The sequence below is a fragment of the Hypanus sabinus genome, chromosome 23, assembly GCF_030144855.1.
Source record: "Hypanus sabinus isolate sHypSab1 chromosome 23, sHypSab1.hap1, whole genome shotgun sequence".
Classification (NCBI taxonomy): domain Eukaryota; kingdom Metazoa; phylum Chordata; class Chondrichthyes; order Myliobatiformes; family Dasyatidae; genus Hypanus; species Hypanus sabinus.
In genome coordinates this window covers 61,294,066-61,319,357 of record NC_082728.1, presented here as the reverse complement: position 1 = coordinate 61,319,357, position 25,292 = coordinate 61,294,066, and the positions used below count along the sequence as shown (strand labels likewise).

General features: G+C 46.8%; 1 protein-coding gene across 2 annotated transcripts in view; it reads left to right on the top strand.

Moving 5' to 3' along the window:
• Positions 1-25,292, top strand: part of nherf1b (NHERF family PDZ scaffold protein 1b) — a 121,635-nt gene that overhangs the window by 86,630 nt on the left and 9,713 nt on the right. For both annotated transcript variants that reach the window (XM_059948986.1, XM_059948985.1), the window contains exon 3: positions 8,582-8,735. In XM_059948986.1, coding sequence (XP_059804969.1) covers positions 8,582-8,735 — 154 coding nt within the window. The remainder of the gene's footprint in view (positions 1-8,581; positions 8,736-25,292) is intronic.

Below are 25,292 nucleotides of genomic sequence, written 5' to 3'. Positions count from 1 at the left end.
CACCATAACGAGCAAAAACTCTGTAAGGAGACCTTTTCCAATAGCCACCCAATTAACCCTTCAGTGCATTTGTGACCTCTCCCTCTCCACGTGTGAAGTGAGGTTGGTGAGGACCTCACCCTCTCCATGTGTGAAGTGAGGTTGGTGAGGACCTCTCCCTCTCCATGTGTGAAGTGAGGTTGGTGAGGACCACACCCTCTCCATGTGTGAAGTGAGGTTGGTGAGGACCTCACCCTCTCCCTCTCCATGTGTGAAGTGAGGTTGGTGAGGACCTCTCCCTCTCCATGTGTGAAGTGAGGTTGGTGAGGACCTCACCCTCTCCATGTGTGAAGTGAGGTTGGTGAGGACCTCACCCTCACCCTCTCCATGTGTGAAGTGAGGTTGGTGAGGACCTCACCCTCTCCCTCTCCATGTGTGAAGTGAGGTTGGTGAGGACCTCTCCCTCTCCATGTGTGAAGTGAGGTTGGTGAGGACCTCACCCTCTCCCTCTCCATGTGTGAAGTGAGGTTGCTGAGGACCTCACCCTCTCCCTCTCCATGTGTGAAGTGAGGTTGGTGAGGACCTCACCCTCTCCCTCTCCATGTGTGAAGTGAGGTTGGTGAGGACCTCTCCCTCTCCATGTGTGAAGTGAGGTTGGTGAGGACCTCACCCTCACCCTCTCCATGTGTGAAGTGAGGTTGGTGAGGACCTCACCCTCACCCTGTCCATGAGTGAAGTGAGGTTGGTGAGGACCTCACCCTCTCCCTCTCCATGTGTGGTGAGGTTGGTGAGGACCTCACCCTCTCCCTCTCCATGTGTGAAGTGAGGTTGGTGAGGACCTCGGCCTCTCCATGTGTGAAGTGAGGTTGGTGAGGACCTCTCCCTCTCCATGTGTGAAGTGAGGTTGATGAGGACCTCACCCTGTCCATGTGTGAAGTGAGGTTGGTGAGGACCTCACCCTCTCCCTCTCCATGTGTGAAGTGAGGTTGATGAGGACCTCACCCTCTCCATGTGTGAAGTGAGGTTGGTGAGGACCTCACCCTCTCCCTCTCCATGTGTGGTGAGGTTGGTGAGGACCTCACCCTCTCCATGTGTGAAGTGAGGTTGGTGAGGACCTCACCCTCTCCATGTGTGAAGTGAGGTTGGTGAGGACGTCACCCTCTCCCTCTCCATGTGTGAAGTGAGGTTGGTGAGGACCTCACCCTCTCCCTCTCCATGTGTGAAGTGAGGTTGGTGAGGACCTCACCCTCTCCATGTGTGAAGTGAGGTTGGTGAGGACCTCTCCCTCACCCTCTCCATGTGTGAAGTGAGGTTGGTGAGGACCTCTCCCTCTCCACGTGTGAAGTGAGGTTGGTGAGGACCTCACCCTCTCCATGTGTGAAGTGAGGTTGGTGAGGACCTCACTCTCTCCCTCTCCATGTGTGAAGTGAGGTTGGTGAGGACCTCACCCTCTCCCTCTCCATGTGTGAAGTGAGGTTGGTGAGGACCTCACCCTCTCCCTCTCCATGTGTGAAGTGATGTTGGTGAGGACCTCACCCTCTCCCTCTCCATGTGTGAAGTGAGGTTGGTGAGGACCTCACCCTCTCCCTCTCCATGTGTGAAGTGAGGTTGGTGAGGACCTCACCCTCTCTCCATGTGTGATGTGAGGTTGGTGAGGACCTCACCCTCTCCCTCTCCATGTGTGAAGTGAGGTTGGTGAGGACCTCACCTTCTCCCTCTCCATGTGTGAAGTGAGGTTGGTGAGGACCTCGGCCTCTCCATGTGTGAAATGAGGTTGGTGAAGACCTCACCCTCTCCATGTGTGAAGTGAGGTTGGTGAGGACCTCTCCCTCTCCATGTGTGAAGTGAGGTTGGTGAGGACCTCTCCCTCTCCATGTGTGAAGTGAGGTTGGTGAGGACCTCGGCCTCTCCATGTGTGAAGTGAGGTTGGTGAGGACCTTGGCCTCTCCATGTGTGAAGTGAAGTTGGTGAGGGCCTTACCCTCTCCCTCTCCATGTGTGAAGTGAGGTTGGTGAGGACCTCACCCTCTCAATGTGTGGTTGGTGAGGACCTCACCCTCACCCTCTCCATGTGTGAAGTGAGGTTGGTGAGGACCTCACCCTCTCCCTCTCCATGTGTGAAGTGAGGTTGGTGAGGACCTCACCCTCTCCCTCTCCATGTGTGAAGTGAGGTTGGTGAGGACCTCACCCTCTCCATGTGTGAAGTGAGGTTGGTGAGGACCTCTCCCTCACCCTCTCCATGTGTGAAGTGAGGTTGGTGAGGACCTATCCCTCTCCATGTGTGAAGTTGAGGTTGGTGAGGACCTCACGCTCTACCTCTCCATGTGTGAAGTGAGGTTGGTGAGGACCTCACCCTCTCCACGTGTGAAATGAGGTTGGTGAGGACCTATCCCTCTCCATGTGTGAAGTGAGTTTGGTGAGGATCTCACCCTCTCCCTCTCCATGTGTGAAGTGAGGTTGGTGAGGACCTCACCCTCTCCATGTGTGAAGTGAGATTGGTGAGGACCTATCCCTCTCCATGTGTGAAGTGAGTTTGGTGAGGATCTCACCCTCTCCCTCTCCATGTGTGAAGTGAGGTTGGTGAGGACCTCACCCTCTCCATGTGTGGTGAGGTTGGTGAGGATCTCTGCCTCTCCATGTGTGATGTGAGGTTGTTGTGGACCTCACCCTCTCCATGTGTGAAGTGAGATTGGTGAGGACCTATCCCTCTCCATGTGTGAAGTGAGATTGGTGAGGACCTCACCCTCACCCTCTCCATGTGTGAAGTGAGATTGGTGAGGACCTATCCCTCTCCATGTGTGAAGTGAGATTGGTGAGGACCTATCCCTCTCCATATGTGAAGTGAGTTTGGTGAGGATCTCACCCTCTCCCTCTCCATGTGTGAAGTGAGGTTGGTGAGGACCTCGGCCTCTCCATGTGTGAAGTGAGGTTGTTGAAGACCTCACCCTCTCCATTTGTGAAGTGAGTTTGGTGAGATCCTCTCCCTCTCCATGTGTGAAGTGAGATTGGTGAGGACCTCTCCCTCTCCCTCTCCATGTGTGAAGTGAGGTTGGTGAGGACCTCACCCTCTCCATGTGTGAAGTGAGGTTGGTGAGGACCTCACCCTCTCCATGTGTGAAGTGAGGTTGGTGAGGACCTCACCCTCTCCATGTGTGAAGTGAGGTTGGTGAGGACCTCACCCTCTCCATGTGTGGTGAGGTTGGTGAGGACCTCTCCCTCTCCATGTGTGAAGTGAGGTTGGTGAGGACCTCACCCTCTCCCTCTCCATGTGTGAAGTGAGGTTGGTGAGGACCTCGGCCTCTCCATGTGTGAAGTGAGGTTGGTGAGGACCTCACCCTCTCCCTCTCCATGTGTGAAGTGAGGTTGGTGAGGACATTACCCTCTCCATGTGTGAAGTGAGCTTGGTGAGGACCTCTCCCTCTCCACGTGTGAAGTGAGGTTGATGAGGACCTCACCCTCTCCATGTGTGAAGTGAGGTTGGTGAGGACCTCACCCTCTCCCTCTCCATGTGTGAAGTGAGGTTGGTGAGGACCTCACCCTCTCCCTCTCCATGTGTGAAGTGAGGTTGGTAAGGACCTCACCCTCTCCCTCTCCATGTGTGTAGTGAGGTTGGTAAGGACCTCACCCTCTCCCTCTCCATGTGTGTAGTGAGGTTGGTGAGGACCTCACCCTCTCCCTCTCCATGTGTGAAGTGAGGTTGGTGAGGACATTACCCTCTCCATGTGTGAAGTGAGCTTGGTGAGGACCTCTCCCTCTCCACGTGTGAAGTGAGGTTGATGAGGACCTCACCCTCTCCATGTGTGAAGTGAGGTTGGTGAGGACCTCACCCTCTCCCTCTCCATGTGTGAAGTGAGGTTGGTGAGGACCTCACCCTCTCCATGTGTGAAGTGAGGTTGGTGAGGACCTCACCCTCTCCCTCTCCATGTGTGAAGTGAGGTTGGTGAGGACCTCACCCTCTCCCTCTCCATGTGTGAAGTGAGGTTGGTGAGGACCTCACTCTCTCCCTCTCCATGTGTGAAGTGAGGTTGGTAAGGACCTCACCCTCACCCTCTCCATGTGTGAAGTGACGTTGGTGAGGACCTAACCCTCTCCCTCTCCATGTGTGAAGTGAGGTTGGTGAGGACCTCACCCTCTCCCTCTCCATGTGTGAAGTGAGGTTGGTGAGGACCTCACCCTCTCCCTTTCCATGTGTGAAGTGAGGTTGGTGAGGACCTCACCCTCTCCCTCTCCATGTGTGAAGTTAGGTTGGTGAGGACTTCACCCTCTCCCTCTCCATGTGTGAAGTGAGGTTGGTGAGGACCTCTCCCTCTCCATGTGTGAAGTGAGGTTGGTGAGGACCTCTCCCTCTCCATGTGTGAAGTGAGGTTGGTGAGGACCTCGGCCTCTCCATTTGTGAAGTGAGGTTGGTGAAGACCTCACCCTCTCCATGTGTGAAGTGAAGTTGGTGAGGACCTCACCCTCTCCCTCTCCATGTGTGAAGTGACGTTGGTGAGGACCTCACCCTCTCCATGTGTGAAGTGAGGTTGGTGAGGACCTCACCCTCTCCCTCTCCATGTGTGAAGTGAGGTTGCTGAGGACCTCACCCTCTCCCTCTCCATGTGTGAAGTGAGGTTGGTGAGGACCTCGGCCTCTCCATGTGTGAAGTGAGGTTGGTGAAGACCTCACCCTCTCCATGTGTGAAGTGAAGTTGGTGAGGACCTCACCCTCTCCCTCTCCATGTGTGAAGTGACGTTGGTGAGGACCTCACCCTCTCCATGTGTGAAGTGAGGTTGGTGAGGACCTCACCCTCTCCCTCTCCATGTGTGAAGTGACGTTGGTGAGGACCTCACCCTCTCCCTCTCCATGTGTGAAGTGAGGTTGGTGAGGACCTCACCCTCTCCCTCTCCATGTGTGAAGTGAGGTTGCTGAGGACCTCACCCTCTCCCTCTCCATGTGTGAAGTGAGGTTGGTGAGGACCTCACCCTCTCCCTCTCCATGTGTGAAGTTAGGTTGGTGAGGACCTCTCCCTCTCCATGTGTGGTGAGGTTGGTGAGGACCTCACCCTCTCCCTCTCCATGTGTGAAGTGAGGTTGGTGAGGACCTCACCCTCTCCATGTGTGAAGTGAGGTTGGTGAGGACCTCTCCCTCACCCTCTCCATGTGTGAAGTGAGGTTGGTGAGGACATCTCCCTCACCCACTCCATGTGTGAAGTGAAGTTGGTGAGGACCTCTTCCTCACCCTCTCCATGTGTGAAGTGAGATTGGTGAGGATGTCACCCTCTCCATCTGTGAAGTGAGGTTGGTGAGGACCTCACCCTCTCCTTGTGTGGTGAGTTTGGTGAGGATGTCACCCTCTCCATGTGTGAAGTGTGGTTGGTGAGGACCTCACCCTCTCCCTCTCCATGTGTGAAGTGAGGTTGGTGAGGACCTCACCCTCTCCTTGTGTGGTGAGGTTGGTGAGGATGTCACCCTCTCCATGTGTGAAGTGAGGTTGATGAGGACCTCACCCTCTCCATGTGTGAAGTGAGGTTGATGAGGACCTCACCTTCTCCATGTGTGAAGTGAGGTTGATGAGGACCTCACCCTCTCCATGTGTGAAGTGAGGTTGATGAGGACCTCACCCTCTCCATGTGTGAAGTGAGGTTGATGAGGACCTCACCCTCTCCATGTGTGAAGTGAGGTTGATGAGGACCTCACCCTCTCCATGTGTGAAGTGAGGTTGATGAGGACCTCACCCTCTCCATGTGTGAAGTGAGGTGGGTGAGGACCTTGGCCTCTCCTTTTGTGGTGAGGCTATCATTTTCTGCTGAGTTAATTCACTGTGGCATTGGAGGAAAGGCTGTTGGCTGGTAAGCACTCTCCGCTGGACGCTGACGTGCTGGAATCTGATAGCTTTGCAACAGACAACGTGCTGGAGGAACTCAACAGCATCTCTGGGAATGAATAAACAGTCATCGTTTTGGGCTGGGACCCAAATCTGGTAAGGGAGAGGGAGGGGAAGGAGGACAAGCTAAAAGGCGATAGTTGAAGCTGTGGGTTGGTGAGAGGGGAGGGTAAAGGGCTGGGGACAAAGGAATCTGATCGGAGATGAAAGTGGACCATGGGAGAAAGGGAAGGTGGAGGGGAACCAGGGGGTGGTGAGAAGTGGTGAGAGGCCAGAGAGGAGAATTGAAGAAGTTGGAGAAATTAATGTTCATGCCATGAAGTTGGAGGCTACCCAGAGAGAATGAGGTGTTGTTTCTCTAACCTGAGGGTGGCTTCATCGTGGCAGAAGAGGAGGAATGGACCATCGTCAGAATGGGAATGGGAATAGGAATAAGAATTCAAGTGGCTGGCCACTGGGAAATGCGCTTTTTGCAGATTGAGCAGAGGTGCTCGGCAGAGCGGCCACCCACTCTGGGGCCAGACAGGTGAGGACCGGCTGTGAGTGTTTACCACTCTGCCACTGGCTGTGGGATTTTAGTTAATCTGTGATTATAATCTTACCCCCACTGACCTGTCTATGACACTGCCTCTGTTAGCTGTGTGTTCTCCACATATTCAGTGACGCTGCTGCATGTAGGGGCAGTGTGCCCCAGTGTTGTCATGTAAGAGTCTTTTGTCCTTGGGGCTGAGTGGAAGGAATTGCCCACAATTCTGTCTCAGTCCAGAAAGAGTGAGCTAATGCAGAGTCTCGACCCAAAATGTCAAACAATTCGCTTCCCCCTTAAATGCAGCTTGACCCACTGAGTTCTGACAGCAGATTTTCTTTCCCCTGTGATCTCTCGTAAAGAATTGTACTGCACCCCACTGTTCTAGGCTATCAATACAGTGACACCTAATGGGATCATATTCCTGCCATCTGACACAGTCCTGATTCTGATTGAATGTTGTGGATCGTGTAGAAGCTTGTTGTAGGTTACAAAACAGTGACAGGATGCAGAGCTGGGCTGAGGAGTGGCAGGTGGAGTTCAACATGGAAAAGTTTGAAGGAAGGCAGTCTACATTAGTCAGGGGATTGAGTTGAAGAGCTGCGAGGTAATGTGGGAACACCAGGCTCTGGTGAGTCGGCACTTGGAGTATTGTGTTCAGTTCTAGTCACCTCATTTTAAGAAGGATGTGGAAGCTTTAGAGAGGGTGTAGAGGAGATTTACCAGGATGCTGCCTGGATTAGAGAGCATGTTGAGCAGCTAGTTTTTTTCTGTTTGGAGTGGAGGAGGATGAGTGATCTTCATGGAGGACTATCAGATAAGAGGCATAGGAAGAGCGAACAACCAGCATCTTCTTCCAAGATTTCAGATGGCTAATACGAGGGGGCATAATTTTACGTTGCTTGGAAGAAACAACTGGCATGGATAGGTCATTGGTTGATTGGCAAGGAAAAGGAGTGGGAATAAAGGGAGCGTTTTCTGGTTGGCTGCCGTTGGAACTAGTGTCCCACAGGGGTCTGCGTTCTGCTTTTTACGTTATATGTCAATGATTTGGATGATGGAATAGATGGCTTTGTGGCCAAGTTTGCAGACAATAGAAAGATAGGTGGAAGGACAGGTAGTGTTGAGGAAGCAGGGAGCTTGTAGAAGGATCGAGGCAGATTAAGAGAATGGGTAAAGAAATGGCAAGTGGAATAGAGTGTAGGGAAGTGTTTGGTCATGCACTTCGGCATAAGGAATAAAAGTGTGGACTATTTTCTAAATGGAAAGAAAATTCAAAAATCCAAGATCCAAGGGATTCCTCACGCAGGATCCCCTAAAGGTCACTTCGCAGGTTGAGTTGGTGGTGAGGAAGGGAGATACAATGGCAGCATTCATTTCAAGACAAATAGAATATAAAAGTGAGGAAGTATTATGGAGGCTTTATAAGGCACTGGTAAAGCATCACCAGTAGTGTTAGCAGTTTTTAGCCCTTTATTTAAGGGGGTGTGCTGAAAGGGTTACGAGAGTAATTCTGGTAATGAAAAGGTTACCATATGAGGACCAATCGATGGCTCTGGGCTTGTACTCACTGGAGTTTAGAAGAATGGGGAGGAATTGAAACTTGTCGTATATTAAAAGGCACAGTTAGAGCAGATGTGGAAAGGGTGTTTCCTGTAGTTGGGGAGTCTAGGACCAGAGGGCACCACCTCAGAATCGAGGGGCTTACATTTTGAATGCAATTGAGGAGGAATTTCTTTAGCTTGAGATTGGTGGATTTATGGAATTTGTTACCACAGGCAGCTGTGGAGGCCGAGTCCTTATGTATACTTAAGGCAGAGGTTGGCAGGATCTAGATTGGTCAAGGTATGAAGGGATATGGAGAGAAGACAGGAGATTGGGGCTGTGAGGGAAAATGGATCAGCCATGATGAAATGGTGGAGCAGACTCGATGGGCCAAATGGCCTAATTTTTCTTGATTATTTTAATGGTCTTATATACTATATAAGAAACTATAGGGGAGGGATGGGAGTCAGCGGTAGGTTTTCATACAAAGGGAGTGGTGGGAGTGTGCAATGTACTGCCAGAGGCAGATATATAGATAGGCACACGGATGAAAGAAAAATAGAGGAAGATATGAGAGGGAGGGGGTTTGATTGGAATAGGTTAAAAGGTTGGCACTGCACTGTGTATGCTTTGTGTCAGTGGCCCCGGTATAACAGACTGTATGTTACAGGTAAATGGGAACAGCGTTGAGGGGAAGCAGCACGCTGATGTGGTGACAGCCATTAAAGCTGGCGGTACAGAGACCTCGCTGCTGGTTGTTGACCCTGAAACGGACGACTTTTTCAAGAAATGCAAAGTTTCACCTTCAGCTGTTCACCTTACAGGTACTGTGGGACAGGTATCACTGCAATCATCAGGTTGAGAGCATTGAGCTGCCTGGTATCACCATGGTGAAGACACTGGGGACTGGGTAGGTAGGATGGGGGGGGTGAAGCACGGCCTTACCGTGGTGGGGGGCAAGACAGCACTGGATACAGGGCTTTAATATGGCAGGGTGGGAATAGCACTGAACACAGGGCTTTAACATGGCAGGGTGGGAATAGTACTGAACACAGGGCTTTAATATGGCAGGGTGGGAATAGTACTGAACACAGGGCTTTAATATGACAGGGTGGGAATAGCACGGAACACAGGGCTTTAATATGGCAGGGTGGGAATAGTACTGAACACAGGGCTTTAATATGGCAGGGTGGGAATAGTGCTGAACACAGGGCTTTAATATGGCAGGGTGGGAATAGCACTGAACACAGGGCTTTAATATGGCAGGGTGGGAATAGTACTGAACACAGGGCTTTAATATGGCAGGGTGGGAATAGTACTGAACACAGGGCTTTAATATGGCAGGGTGGGAATAGTACTGAACACAGGGCTTTAATATGGCAGGGTGGGAATAGCGCTGAACACAGGGCTTTAATATGGCAGGGTGGGAATAGTACTGAACACAGGGCTTTAATATGGCAGGGTGGGAATAGCGCTGAACACAGGGCTTTAATATGGCAGGGTGGAAATAGCACTGAACAGGGCTTTAATATGGCAGGGTGGGAATAGTACTGAACACAGGGCTTTAATATGGCAGGGTGGGAATAGTACTGAACACCGGGCTTTAATATGGCAGGGTGGGAATAGTACTGAACACAGGGCTTTAATATGGCAGGGTGGGAATAGCACTGAACACAGGGCTTTAATATGGCAGGGTGGGAATAGCACTGAACACAGGGCTTTAACATGGCAGGGTGGGAATAGTACTGAACACAGGGCTTTAATATGGCAGGGTGGGAATAGTACTGAACACAGGGCTTTAATATGGCAGGGTGGGAATAGCACTGAACACAGGGCTTTAATATGACAGGGTGGGAATAGCACTGAACACGGGGCTTTAATATGGCAGGGTGGGAATAGTACTGAACACAGGGCTTTAATATGGCAGGGTGGGAATAGTACTGAACACAGGGCTTTAATATGGCAGGGTGGGAATAGCGCTGAACACAGGGCTTTAATATGGCAGGGTGGGAATAGTACTGAACACAGGGCTTTAATATGGCAGGGTGGGAATAGCGCTGAACACAGGGCTTTAATATGGCAGGGTGGAAATAGCACTGAACAGGGCTTTAATATGGCAGGGTGGGAATAGTACTGAACACAGGGCTTTAATATGGCAGGGTGGGAATAGTACTGAACACCGGGCTTTAATATGGCAGGGTGGGAATAGTACTGAACACAGGGCTTTAATATGGCAGGGTGGGAATAGCACTGAACACAGGGCTTTAATATGGCAGGGTGGGAATAGCACTGAACACAGGGCTTTAACATGGCAGGGTGGGAATAGTACTGAACACAGGGCTTTAATATGGCAGGGTGGGAATAGTACTGAACACAGGGCTTTAATATGGCAGGGTGGGAATAGCACTGAACACAGGGCTTTAATATGACAGGGTGGGAATAGCACTGAACACGGGGCTTTAATATGGCAGGGTGGGAATAGTACTGAACACGGTTTTAATATGGCAGGGTGGGAATAGTACTGAACACAGGGCTTTAATATGGCAGGGTGGGAATAGCACTGAACACAGGGCTTTAATATGGCAGGGTGGGAATAGTACTGAACACGGCTTTAATATGGCAGGGTGGGAATAGTACTGAACACAGGGCTTTAATATGGCAGGGTGGGAATAGTACTGAACACGGCTTTAATATGGCAGGGTGGGAATAGCGCTGAACACAGGGCTTTAATATGGCAGGGTGGGAATAGCACTGAACACAGGGCTTTAATATGGCAGGGTGGGAATAGTACTGAACACGGCTTTAATATGGCAGGGTGGGAATAGTACTGAACACAGGGCTTTAATATGGCAGGGTGGGAATAGTACTGAACACGGCTTTAATATGGCAGGGTGGGAATAGCACTGAACACAGGGCTTTAATATGGCAGGGTGGGAATAGTACTGAACACGGCTTTAATATGGCAGGGTGGGAATAGTACTGAACACAGGGCTTTAATATGGCAGGGTGGGAATAGTACTGAACACAGGGCTTTAATATGGCAGGGTGGGAATAGTACTGAACACGGCTTTAATATGGCAGGGTGGGAATAGCACGGAACAGGGCTTTAATATGGCAGGGTGGGAATAGCACGGAACAGGGCTTTAATATGGCAGGGTGGGAATAGCACTGAACACGGCTTTAATATGGCAGGGTGGGAATAGCGCTGAACACGGCTTTAATATGGCAGGGTGGGAATAGTACTGAACACAGGGCTTTAATATGGCAGGGTGGGAATAGTACTGAACACGGCTTTAATATGGCAGGGTGGGAATAGCACTGAACACAGGGCTTTAATATGGCAGGGTGGGAATAGTACTGAACACGGCTTTAATATGGCAGGGTGGGAATAGTACTGAACACAGGGCTTTAATATGGCAGGGTGGGAATAGTACTGAACACAGGGCTTTAATATGGCAGGGTGGGAATAGTACTGAACACGGCTTTAATATGGCAGGGTGGGAATAGCATGGAACAGGGCTTTAATATGGCAGGGTGGGAATAGCACGGAACAGGGCTTTAATATGGCAGGGTGGGAATAGTACTGAACACGGCTTTAATATGGCAGGGTGGGAATAGCATGGAACAGGGCTTTAATATGGCAGGGTGGGAATAGCACGGAACAGGGCTTTAATATGGCAGGGTGGGAATAGCACTGAACACGGCTTTAATATGGCAGGGTGGGAATAGCGCTGAACACGGCTTTAATATGGCAGGGTGGGAATAGTACTGAACACAGGGCTTTAATATGGCAGGGTGGGAATAGTACTGAACACGGCTTTAATATGGCAGGGTGGGAATAGCACGGAACAGGGCTTTAATATGGCAGGGTGGGAATAGCACGGAACAGGGCTTTAATATGGCAGGGTGGGAATAGCACTGAACACAGGGCTTTAATATGGCAGGGTGGGAATAGTACTGAACACAGGGCTTTAATATGGCAGGGTGGGAATAGTACTGAACACAGGGCTTTAATATGGCAGGGTGGGAATAGTACTGAACACGGCTTTAATATGGCAGGGTGGGAATAGCACTGAACACAGGGCTTTAATATGGCAGGGTGGGAATAGTACTGAACACGGCTTTAATATGGCAGGGTGGGAATAGTACTGAACACAGGGCTTTAATATGGCAGGGTGGGAATAGTACTGAACACAGGGCTTTAATATGGCAGGGTGGGAATAGTACTGAACACGGCTTTAATATGGCAGGGTGGGAATAGCACGGAACAGGGTTTTAATATGGCAGGGTGGGAATAGCACGGAACAGGGCTTTAATATGGCAGGGTGGGAATAGCACTGAACACGGCTTTAATATGGCAGGGTGGGAATAGCGCTGAACACGGCTTTAATATGGCAGGGTGGGAATAGCACGGATCAGGGCTTTAATATGGCAGGGTGGGAATAGCACTGAACACAGGGCTTTAGTATGGCAGGGTGGGAATAGTACTGAACACGGCTTTAATATGGCAGGGTGGGAATAGTACTGAACACAGGGCTTTAATATGGCAGGGTGGGAATAGTACTGAACACGGCTTTAATATGGCAGGGTGGGAATAGCACTGAACACAGGGCTTTAATATGGCAGGGTGGGAATAGTACTGAACACGGCTTTAATATGGCAGGGTGGGAATAGTACTGAACACAGGGCTTTAATATGGCAGGGTGGGAATAGTACTGAACACAGGGCTTTAATATGGCAGGGTGGGAATAGTACTGAACACGGCTTTAATATGGCAGGGTGGGAATAGCACGGAACAGGGCTTTAATATGGCAGGGTGGGAATAGCACGGAACAGGGCTTTAATATGGCAGGGTGGGAATAGCACTGAACACGGCTTTAATATGGCAGGGTGGGAATAGCGCTGAACACGGCTTTAATATGGCAGGGTGGGAATAGTACTGAACACAGGGCTTTAATATGGTAGGGTGGGAATAGTACTGAACACGGCTTTAATATGGCAGGGTGGGAATAGCACGGAACAGGGCTTTAATATGGCAGGGTGGGAATAGCACGGAACAGGGCTTTAATATGGCAGGGTGGGAATAGCACTGAACACAGGGCTTTAATATGGCAGGGTGGGAATAGCACTGAACACAGGGCTTTAATATGGCAGGGTGGGAATAGTACTGAACACAGGGCTTTAATATGGCAGGGTGGGAATAGTACTGAACACAGGGCTTCAATATGGCAGGGTGGGAATAGTACTGAACACGGCTTTAATATGGCAGGGTGGGAATAGTACTGAACACAGGGCTTTAATATGGCAGGGTGGGAATAGTACTGAACACGGCTTTAATATGGCAGGGTGGGAATAGTACTGGCAGCAGGGCTTTAACATGGCAGGGGGGTGTGGGTGGGTGATGGGATTTTTCAGAAGTTGTATTGGTTTATTATTGTCACGGTGAAAAGCTTGTCTTGCACACTGTTATACAGATCAGTTCATTAGACAGTGATTGAGGTAGAACAAGGCACAGCACAGTAGTAACAGAAGGAGAATAAAGTGTATCAGCTGCAGAGAAAGTGCAGTGCAGACACAAAGTGCAAGGCCATCATGATGTATGCTTGAGAGTCCATTTTATCATTTAAGGTCTTGGCCCTGCCTTGTGCAGCTGGATCCTGGACCTCCTGTCAGATTGCCAGTAGGTGGTAAGAGTGGGCTCCCTCACCTCTACCCCTCTGACTCTCAATACAGAAGCCCCTCAGGGCTGTGTACTGAGTCCCCTCCTTTACACTTTGTATACCCACAACTGTGTCGCCACCCACAGCTCCAATCTGCTAATTTAATTTGCCAATGACACTACATTGATTGGCTTTATCTCAAACAATAATGAGGTGGCCTACAGGGAAGAAGTCATCTCTCTGACACAGTGGTGTCACGCAAACAGCCTCTCCCTCAATGGCGCAAAAACAAAGGAGCGAGTTGTGGATTACAGGAGGAATGGAGATGGGATAACTCCTGTTGACATCAATGGATCTGGGGTTGAGAGGGTAAACAGCTTCAAGTTCCTCGGCATCCACATCACCGAGGACCTCACGTGGTCTGTACACACCAGCTGTGTGGTGAAAAAGGCACAACATCGCCTCTGTCACCTCAGACGCTTGAGGAAGTTTGGTATGGGACCCTAAATCCGAAGAACCTTCTACAGGGGCACAATTGAGAGCAACCTGACTGGCTGCATCACTGCCTGGCACGGGAACTGTACCTCCCTTAGTCACAGGACTCTGCAGAGGGTGGTGTAGACAGCCCAGTGCATCTGTAGTTGTGAACTTCCCATGATTCAGGACATTTACAAAGACAGGTATGAAAAAACCCTTGGGGATCTGAGTCACTCCAACCACGGTCTAGTCCAGCTGCTACCATCCGGGAAACTGTACCACAGTATAAAAGCCAGGACCAACAGGCTCAGTCCGGGACAGCTTCTTCCAGCAGGCCATCAGACTGATTAAGTCATGCTGATTTGAGTGTATTTCTATGCTACCTTGATTGTTCTGTTTATTATAAATTACTCTGATTGCGTATTGCACATTCAGACGGAGATGTAATGTAAAGATTTTTACTCTTGTATATGAAGGATGTAAGAAATAAATTCAGTTCAATTAAGGGAATTGTTCAATAGTTTGATAATGGGACAGAAGCTGGTAGTACATACTTTCAGGCTTTAGTATTTTCTGCCCAATGGGGAGGGGAGGAGAGGGAATGCACAGGGTGGCTGCTTTCTGAGGCAGTGAGGAGTGTAGACAGTGTCCATGGAAGGGAGGCCGGGTTCCATGAGGTGCTGAGCTGTCATCGGCAGAGCAGTTGCCATACCATACTGTGATGCATCTGAACCAGACAAATGAGCTCTATGGAGCATCGATAAAGTTGTGCGGGATCAATGGAGACCTGTCCAAGTTCTTTAGCTTACCGAGCAAGTAGAAGTGTTGGTGATATTCCTTGGCTGTGGCATCGGACAGGTCAGTCTGTTGGAGACTTCCAGTCAACTTGAACAGCAACAGCATCTTGCAGCTTTTGTGGTTGTTTTAATTGGGGAAATTATTTCACTTCCCCCTATTATTTAGTTTCATAATAGTCCCAGTGCCATCAGCAGACTGTTCCTGGCTCGTGAGAAGCCTTTGAGCTGGGCCCCTCAGAGGACTGGAGGCCTGGGGTGGTCGTGGGCATCTCTCTCTGCCTTATCTGGTTTCTCTGCGGATGTCTTACTCGTGTTACCGCACAGAAACAGGCCATTCAGCCCAACTGGTATGTTTTGTGCTTTGTCGTGTCCGAGATGGACTCTGCTGCAGTGGGGTGGTTGAGGGGAGGGATTGTCCTTGTTTTCAGGGATCGTTACTGCGGCTTTGGAAGGAAAAAGCAGCTCCTTTGGATGGTTGAAGGTTTCCATTAGTGGTTGGAGGAGCCGAGAGCGATGTCCAAGGAGAGCCCGTGTTTGTACTGCTTCCCAAGAGTGAGAGAGGAGAGTGCAGTTGTCCTGGTGGCAGTGGGAACTGGAACTTCCTGTTCTTAGCTGTGTCCTTTTCCATAACCCCCTCCCCCACCCCCACCCCCAGGGAGTGGCGACCCTCGCCCCTGCTAGCTGAAGAACGGTGGGAATTGCTAATGAAAGGAGGATGAGATGGGTTCAGCTCAGAACTGCCTCTTGGTGTAGCTGGGTTGAAGCCTCAGAACACGCCACTGGCTGACTGTTGTGGTCCCTGCCCACCAGCCACAGCGGGCGAGGGGAGGCGGAATGGGGGGAGGGGGCAGTTCGAGCGAGCAAGTGTAAGAACCCTGCCACTCACTGAGTAGTGTACAGCCACTCCTAATATTCCACCCCTGGCTTTTGGGTTGGCAATAAGCCATGGTGTGTGTGTGTGCGCGCGCCCCAGTTGCAGGGGGCAGAGGTGGTGTTCAACCTGTACTCCAGAGACTGGGTGAAAGCTGTGCAGGGGGCAGCCTGTGACTGTTGTGATGTGGCGTCTGTTTCGGTGGGCAGGCTGTGTTGGACACCTACATGATCAGCACCAATTTTTAAAGGTTGATGGCTCAACAAACTGAGGTGTTTAAATTGACTCCTGGATTTTCAGAATAAATAGAAATGATTACCCCTCTGGTGAGGGAGCCCAGAGTTTGGGGGGGGCGGAGGGGTTGTGGACCATTCATTCCATGGAGTTTGCTCTAGTATTTTATCAAAGATGATTTATTTTCCATCTCAACACCTCCCCTCTGTCTTCTCCCTGTAAACTTTGACACACTTACTAATCAAGCACTTAGCAATCTCCGTTTTAAATATTCCCAACGACTTGGCCTCTACAGCTGTCTGTGGGAAAGAATTCCACAGATTCACCACTCCCTGGCTAAAGAAATTCCTCCACATCTCAATTCTGAAGAGATTTCCTCCTCCTATTCTAAGGTTGTGCCCTCTGGTACTGGACAGCCCCCCAAAGGAAATTTCTTAGACACATAGAAAACCTACAGCACAATACAGGCCCTTTGGCCCACAAAGTTGTGCCGAAAATGTCCTTACCTTAGAACTACCTAGGCTTTACCCATAGCCCTCTATTTTTCTAAGCTGCATGTAGCCAACCAGGAATCTCTTAAAGGACCCTATCATTTCCGCCGCCAGCAACCCATTCCACGCACTCACCACTCCCTGCATTTTTTTTTAAAAAAAACAACTCACCCCTGACATCTCCTCTGTACCTACTTCCAAGCACCTGAAAACTGTGCCTTCTCGTGCTAGACGTTTCAGGCCTGGGGAAAAAAGCCTCTGACTATCCACACGATCAATGCCTCTCATCATCTTATACACCTCTATCAGGTCACCTCTCAACCTCTGTCGCTCGAGGGAGAAAAGGCCGACTTCACTCAACCTATTTTCATAAGGTATGTCCCCCAATCCAGGCAACATCCTTGTAAATCTCCTCTGCACCCTTTCTGCATCCTTCCTGCAGTGAGGCGACCAGAATTGAGCACAGTACTCCAAGTGCATCTGACCAGGGTCCTGTATAGCTGCAACATTACCACTCAGCTCCTAAACTCAACTCCTTGGTTGATGAAGGCCAATGCACTTCATGCCTTAACCACAGAGTCAACCTGTGCAGAAGCTTTGAATGTCCTATGGACTTGGACCTCAAGATCCCCCTGATCCTCCACACTGACAAGAGTCTTACCATTAATGCTATAGTCTGCCATCATATTTGACCTGCCAAAATGAACCACTTCACACTTATCTGGGTTGAACTCCATCTGCCACTTCTCAGCCCTCCACACTATCCACCACACCCCCGACCTTTGTGTCATCAGCAAACTTACTAACCTTCTCCATGTCCAGTCTTTCAAATGCCTTTTGATATTCGATAGGTTTCAATGAGATCTCCTTTCAGTCATCTAAACTCCAGCAAGTACAGGCCCAGACCCAAATAAAAGGCCCTTTGTACATTGACTCCGGGAATGAAAGAGTTAATCTCACAAGCCACCTGTGGATCCTGTCCAATGCCAGCAGATCTATTCTTAGATGTGGGGCCCAAAACTAATCACAATACTCTGAACGTGCTCTAACTAGTGCCTCAGACTTGCATCCTTGCTTTTATATCCTAGTCCTCCTGAAATGAATGCTAACATTGTGGAAAAAGCCTGCTTACATTTACCCAATCTTTACCTCTCATAATTTTGTATACCCCTGTCAAATCTCCCCTTAGTCTTCTACGTTCTAAAGAATACAGTCCTAACGTGTTCAATCTTTCCTTATAACTCCGGCAACATCCTTGTAAAATTTCTCTGCACTCTTTGAACCTTGTTTACATCTTTCCTGTAGATAGGAGACCAAAACTGCACAGAATACTTCAAATTAGGCCTCAGCAATGTCTTATACAACTTCAACATCTCTCTTTTTTAAATTTTTTTTATTTTTATTAGTTTTTTTATACATTTTACAGATTAAAAAACCCCAAATCACAATGAGGAACATTAATACAGTGCAAAATTAAGCATACAATGACAATATGATACAAAGAAAGAGAATTTTAAAAAAAAGCACCTAAATTGAAGACAAGTAAACTTAGTATCCTCCCCCAACCCCACAACACAATAAAAAAACCCCAGACCAACCACAACACAATATAGAGAACATAAATCAGGACAATCAAACTCCAATACACTCAGCAACAGAGGATGATGATAATGCCTACTACCAGAAAAAAAAAGGAGCTGAAAGCAAGGGACCGAAAAGAAAAAAACCCTAGTCAAGAGGAAGGTTATGAAAGTACTCGATAAAAGGTCCCCAGACCTTATGGAACTTTAGGTCCAAATTAAGAACTGAATAATGAATTTTTTCGAGGTCCAAGCAGGCCATAATGTCGTTAAGCCATTGAGCATGAGTGGGCGGGGCAACATCTCTCCATCTAAGGAGGATCAAGCGTCTAGCCAGGAGAGAGGCAAAGGATAATATTTGGCATTTGGTCGGACTCAGACGTAAATCTGTCTCGCCCCAGAAACCGAACAAAGCAATTAAGGGGTTTGGTTCTAGGTGCTGATTCAGAATATACGATAACGTAGTGAAGACATCTTTCCAAAATTTCTCCAAGCTAGGACAGAACCAGTACATATGGATGAGAGAGGCCACGCCCCTCTTGCATTTATCGCAGAGCGGACTAATGTCAGGGTAGAATCGAGATAGTTTAGATTTAGATATGGGCTCTATGAACAATCTTAAACTGTAAAAGGCAATGGCGAGCACAAAGAGAGGTTGAGTTAACCGATTTGAGAATCGAGTCCCAGCTCTCATCAGATAAGGAGGTATTTAAATCCTGCTTCCAGGCCATTTTGATTTTATCCACAGGGGCCTGTTGTAAGGCTGCTAATTTATCTTGGATAATTGATATTAAACCTTTACCTAGTGGATTAATGGAAAGAAATAAGTCCATAGCATTTTTCGCAGGCATTTCAGGAAAGTTAGAAATTAAGGAGCAATAAAGCGTCTAATTTGGAGTTAACTAAAAAAATGAGCATTGGGCAGATTGAATTTAACAGAGAGCTGCTGAAAAGAAGCGAAGCGATTATCAATGAAGAGATCTTCAAAACGTCTAATGCCCTTCCTATACCAAACCTGGAATGCTGAATCGTACGTGGTAAGTAAAAAAAGGTGATTATGTACGACAGGGCTGGAAAAGGAAAAAACATGGAAACCATAGCATTTCCTAAACTGAGCCCATATACGCAAAGTGTGTCTAACAAGAGGATTAGCTATTAATCTGGACAGATTACTAGGAGTGCGGAGCCAAGAAGTGCAGAGATAGATAATTCTTTAGTGGAGCTCAACTCCATTGCCACCCAGTTAGGGCACTCGGGTTGGCCATGGAAGAAAGACCAAAAGGTAGCACAACGTATATTAGCTGCCCAATAATATAAACGAAAGTTAGGTAAAGCCATGCCACCTTTTTTAGATTTTTGGAGATGGATTTTATTAATTCTAGAGCGCTTATTCTTCCACAGATATGACAAAATAATAGAGTCTAAAGAATCAAAAAAAAATTTAGGAATAAAAATTGGGATAGATTGAAATAAGTATAAAAATTTGGGGAGAACATACATTTTAACAACATTAATACGACCTACCAAAAACATAGATAGAGGTGACCATTGTACCAGACTCTGTTTTATAATATATGAAAGATTGGCAAAGTTTTCACGAAAGAGATCTTTAAACTTCCTTGTGACTGTAATTCCAAGATAAGTAAATAGATTATGGACTACTTTAAAAGGGAGATCACAATGTTAATTCTTGTGCTTCTTTATTAATTGGGAAAAGTTCACTCTTATGTAAATTAAGTTTATAGTCAGAGATCTGGCTAAACTGGTCAAGAAGTGAAAACATTGGTAAGGATGTAGACGGATTTGAGAGAAAGAGTAATAAGTCATCAGCATAAAGGGAAACTTTATGCTCAACACCCCCTCTCCAAATCCCGGTCAATTCAGGACAATTTCGAAATGCTATCGCCAAAGGTTCTATAGCCAAATCAAAGAGAAAGGGACTTAAGGGGCATCCCTGACGGGTGCCACGTTTGAGATTAAATAACTGGGATTTCTGAAAATTAGTTAAAACAGAAGCAGTAGGACACAGGTACAGCAATTTGATCCAAGAGATGAAACTTTGACCGAGGTCAAATTTTTCTAAGACTGCAAAAAGGTAGTTCCACTCTATACGATCAAATGCTTTCTCCGCATTGAGGGAAATAACACATACAGGAATCCCAGTTGGAGGTGAGTATAAGATATTAAATAAACGCCGAATGTTAAAAAAAGGGAGACGGTTTTTAATAAAACCTGATTGGTCAACAGAGATAATGGAGGGAATAACGGTTTCTAATCTATAAGCCAAAACTTTAGCTAAGATCTTTACATCAACATTGAGCAAAGAAATCGGTCTATACGAGGAACACTCTGTTGGGTCTTTGCCCTTTTTTAATAGAAGAATAATAGATGCCTCATTGAAAGAGGGTGGCAATTTGCCGTAATTAAACGAATCAGATAATACTGAAAGTAACTGAGGAGAAAGAAGTGAAGAGAATGATTTATAAAATTCTACAGGGAACCCATCAGGTCCAGGAGATTTCCGTGAGGACAGTGCAGAAATTGCAAAAGATATTTCTTCTGATGATATAGGCGCATTAAGTTTGGCTTTAGAATCAGATGAAAGTGAAGGAATATTCAGATTCTTTAAAAATTGATAAGCAGAGATATTGTCATTCGAAGATTCAGAGGAATAGAGCCGAGAATAAAAATTTTTAAATGCATCATTAATTTCTAAATGATCCGATGTAAAGTCTCCGTTCTCCTTCCGGATCTTTGTAATATGTTGTTTGGCTTTGGAACGCCTCAGCTGATTGGCTAGAAATTTACCAGACTTAACCCCATGAATGTAAAAGTGACTCTTGCTTTTGAGAAGTTGGCATTCGACAGGTTGAGTGGACAGAAGGTTAAATTTAGTTTGGAGTTCAACACGCTTCTTGTATAGTTCAGGATTCTTAGTTTGAGCATACAGTTGATCCAATTCTTTAATCTGGTTAATGACTAATCGATCTGCACAGGATCTTCTGTTGAGATTTGCTGTGTAAGAGATTATTTGACCCCTCAGATATGCTTTCATGGCATCCCAGACAATCTGGGATGACACTTCAGGTGATGTATTAGTGTTAAAATAAAAGGTTATCTGATCCTTAATAAATTTTAAAAAATCATCATCCGATAATAAAGTTGAATCAAACCGCCAGTGTTTATTCCTCTGAGAGAGACCAGGAAAGTTCAACGAGAGAGTAATTGGGACATGGTCAGAAATCAGTATACTCTGATAGTCACAAGAGTAGGCCAATGGAATAAGTTGGTTATCGAGTAAGAAATAGTCAAATCTAGTGAAGGTATGGTGAACATGTGAAAAAAAAAGAGTAATCTCTCTCAGTAGGATGAAGGAAACGCCATATATCAGAGATACCAAAATTAGAGAGAAACGATTGGATTGCTAAGGCAGATTTAGTAGGTGATCTGGGAACAGAGGATGATCGATCCAGATTAGGATCTAACCCAACAGTAGAAGTCACCACCCAGTATAAGAGAGTATGTTTAAGTCTGGTAGTGAGGAAAAAAAAGTTCAAAAAAGTTAACATCATCAAAGTTGGGGGCATACAGGTTTGCTAGTACAACTTTAGTGTTGTATAGTTTACCAGAAACAATAATAAAACGGCCATTTGTATCAGATATTTTATTATGGAGTTCAAAAGGAATATTTGAGTTAATAAGAATGGAGACTCCCCTAGCTTTAGCGGCAAAGGATGAATGAAAATGCTGACCTGCCCACTTTGACAGAAGCCGGGAGTTATCAAAACAACAAATATGAGTTTCTTGAAGGAAAGCAATGTTAGCTTTGAGTTGTTTAATATGTGAGAATACCTTCCTCCTTTTAACAGGGTGATTCAATCCCTTTACATTCCAGCTCACAAATTTAAGTGCACTAGCCATTATCAATTACTAATGCATAAAAGGCAGCAGGCATATAAAAAGTCAAGCAATACAATAGCAGTCTGGGAGCAGAAATGTAAACATAGATTTGTGAAATCAAAAAATAAACATGTCCTGAGCAATAAAGACAAACAATAAATACAGTGAGTGATGTTGGAACTGGAAAACCCACCCCACCCGCACAACCCAAAACTAGATGGCTACCAAAAAAAGCAGCTAGCTCTACCAAAAAAATTAACCCAAATATAACTTCCAGATCTGTGTCATTAACAGCAGTTCCATATAAATACTATAGCAAATAGCAACTAGTTTATGCACTAGAAAACGTAGCTACAAATTGGAACATCTTCTGCAGAAATATAAAACTTAATACAGAGAAAATCAGAAGAAAACCAAAACTAACCTACCCGCGAAAAATTATGGAAGAATAAAGTAAGAGAAAGGGAAAAAAAAGGGAGGAAGGGGAAAATTATAGATTCAAGAAGAGTACTTATCAACCATTTACAGAGAGGGAAAAAAATCAAAGATTAAAAGAAAAGGTGAAAAAAAAAATAAATAAAAAAAAATAATCAGCAGTTAAACTGTGAACCAACGAACAGGGAGGCCTTCAATAAAGACTTCAAACCTCCAGAACAAGTTAGTCAATTGTATAACTCTATAGATAAAGTTATAAAATAGATTACACAAGTACTATTTAAACGTCCATAGGGAAACATTAAGCACAGAATGTCTATTTAAAGAAGACACACCAAATCCAGGGAGAGATTGTCAACAGCCCTTAGAGTTTCAATAAATAGTGTCTGAGTGATTCAAGTAAAGTCTGAGTCCGGGAAAAGTAATTTTACTATGAGAAGTACTTATCCACCATTTTAGGAGGTCCGATTGGGTTCCGAAGATGGCTGGATAGCCGGAAGACTTGCCACAAATGCCTCAGCCTCCTTCACTGACTTAACCCACTTATATTTTCCAGTATTAAGCGTGATTCGTAAATCGGCAGGAGTGCGAAGAGAGGGTTTAAAACCACGATCAAAAAGCACTTTCATTACGCCTTTAAACTCAGCGTGCATCTTTAAGGTCTGGGGTGCAAAATCTTCCACAAAGCGAATGGTTGTATTTTGGAAAGTAAAAGTACCTCTGCGACGTGCCTCCATAATCAGACGGTGTTTTACCTGGTATTGATGAAAGCACAAAATTACCGGTCGCGGGTGGGAGCCCAGAATTCCGGGGGGAACGTAGACCCGGTATGCCCTTTCGAGCTCAGGCAGGTTCGGAAGCAAATCTTTCCCGAATATCTTACAGAGGAACTCGGCAAAAAACTTCACGGTTGATCCCTGTTCGGTGGTCTCTGGCAACCCAAGAATTTGAAGGTTACAACGTCTGCTCCGATTTTCGAGATCGACCATTTTGGAAAGGAGTTGATTATTTTTTTCTTCTAGGCTGGAACAGAGAGTCTCCAAGTATTGAACATGACTTTCTAAATTTTCAGAAGTCGAATCGATGCGAGATAAGTGTTCAGCATCTTCGTCCATTCTATCATTGATCCGATCCAGTTTGGCTTCCAGCTGTTTGAAAGTGATTCTAAATTCCTTTAAAGTATCGTCTCGGTGTTGTTCCAGCACAGCGAGGGTCTCAGAAGGCAGAGCTGGAACTTGCTTTCTCCCGGTTTTAGAACTCTTGCTAGACATTGTAAGGTAGATGTGTTCACAGGCAAGTAAAAGAAACCAAATAAAGTTCCTAATTAAGGTTTAAAAAATGGAGACGTTTAGTGCAAAGATAGCGAAAATAACGGAACAAAAGTTCGGAGCAGCTAAGCAATCGCCATCTTACCAGAAGTCCCCCAACATCTCTTCTTCTGTACTCAGTACATTGATTTATGAAGGCCAATGAGCCAAAAGCTTTCTTTATGACCCTGTCTACCTCTGATACCACTTTTGATGAACTATAGACCTGTGTTCCCAGATCCCCTTGTTCTACCACACTCCTCAGTTCCCTGTAAGACCTACCCTGGTTAGTCCTACCAAAGTGCTTGCGCTTGTCTGCGTTAAATTTCATCTGCTATTTTTCAGCCCATTTTACCAGCTGATGCAAACCCTTCTGCAAGCTGTGATAGCCTTCCTCACTGTGTCATCCGCAAATTTACTGATCCAGTTGACCATATTATCATCCATATCATTCATATAGATGACAAACAGTAAAGGACCCAGCACTGATCCCTGCAGCACACCACTAGTCACTGGCCACCAGTCAGAGAGGCAACCATCTACTACCACCCTCTGGCTTCTCCCACAAAGCCGATGTCTAATCCAATTTACTACCTCATCTTGAACGCCGAGCGACTGAACCTCTTTGAACGGCCTTCCATGCACAAAGCCATGCTGACTATCCTTGGTCAGTCCATGTGTATCCAAATTCTTATGTATCTGGCCCCTTAGAGTAACTTCCAGTAACTTTCCCAACACTGATGTCAGACTCACTGGCCTGTGGTTTCCTGGTTTCTGTTTAGAACTTTCTTCTTTAACAGTAGAACAACATTGGCTATCCTCCAATCCTGTGGTACCTCCCCTGTCACTAAGGATGGTTTAAATATCTATGTTAGGGTCCTGACAATTTCTGCACTTGCCTCCCACAGGGTCTAAGGGAACATCTTGTCAGACCCTAGGAATTTATCCACCCTGATTTGCCTCAGGGTAGCAAAGACTCTGCCTCCTCTGTAATCTGTACAGGGTCCAAGAAGATGACGCTGCTTCTACAGACTCTATCTGTCTCGAGTAAATACAAATGCAACGGGCGCATTTACGATCTCCCCCATCTCTTTTGGTTCTACACATGGATTACCATTCTGGTCTTTCAGAGGAACAATTTTGTCCCTTGCAATCCTTTTGCTCTTAACATATCTGTAGAATCCCTTAGGATTCTCCTTAATCTTGTCTGCTCGGGCAGCATCATGCCTTCTTTTAGCCTTCCTGATTTCTTTCTGAAGTGCTCTCTTACGTTTTTTATAATCCATCGGCACCTGGTTTGTTCCTGCCTGCCCATACCTGCTATGCACCTCCTATTTTTTCTCAACCAGTGCTTTAATATATCAAGGTTCCATACACATGTTATCTTTCTTTTATTCTGACAGGCACATAAAGCTTTGTACTCCCAAAATTTCTGTTTTGAAGGCTTCCCACTTTCCAAGTACAACGTTGTCAGAAACCAGCCTGTCCCAATCTGCACTTGTCAGATCAGTAAAGGGCAGCACCCAGATCTGCTGAAAGCTTTCCCTCGGAGCTGGTAAAGGAGGGTTTGAGAGCAGGCGAGTAATTCATTCAGCCCACAGCTTGAAAGAATATCCTCAGCAGCATGTG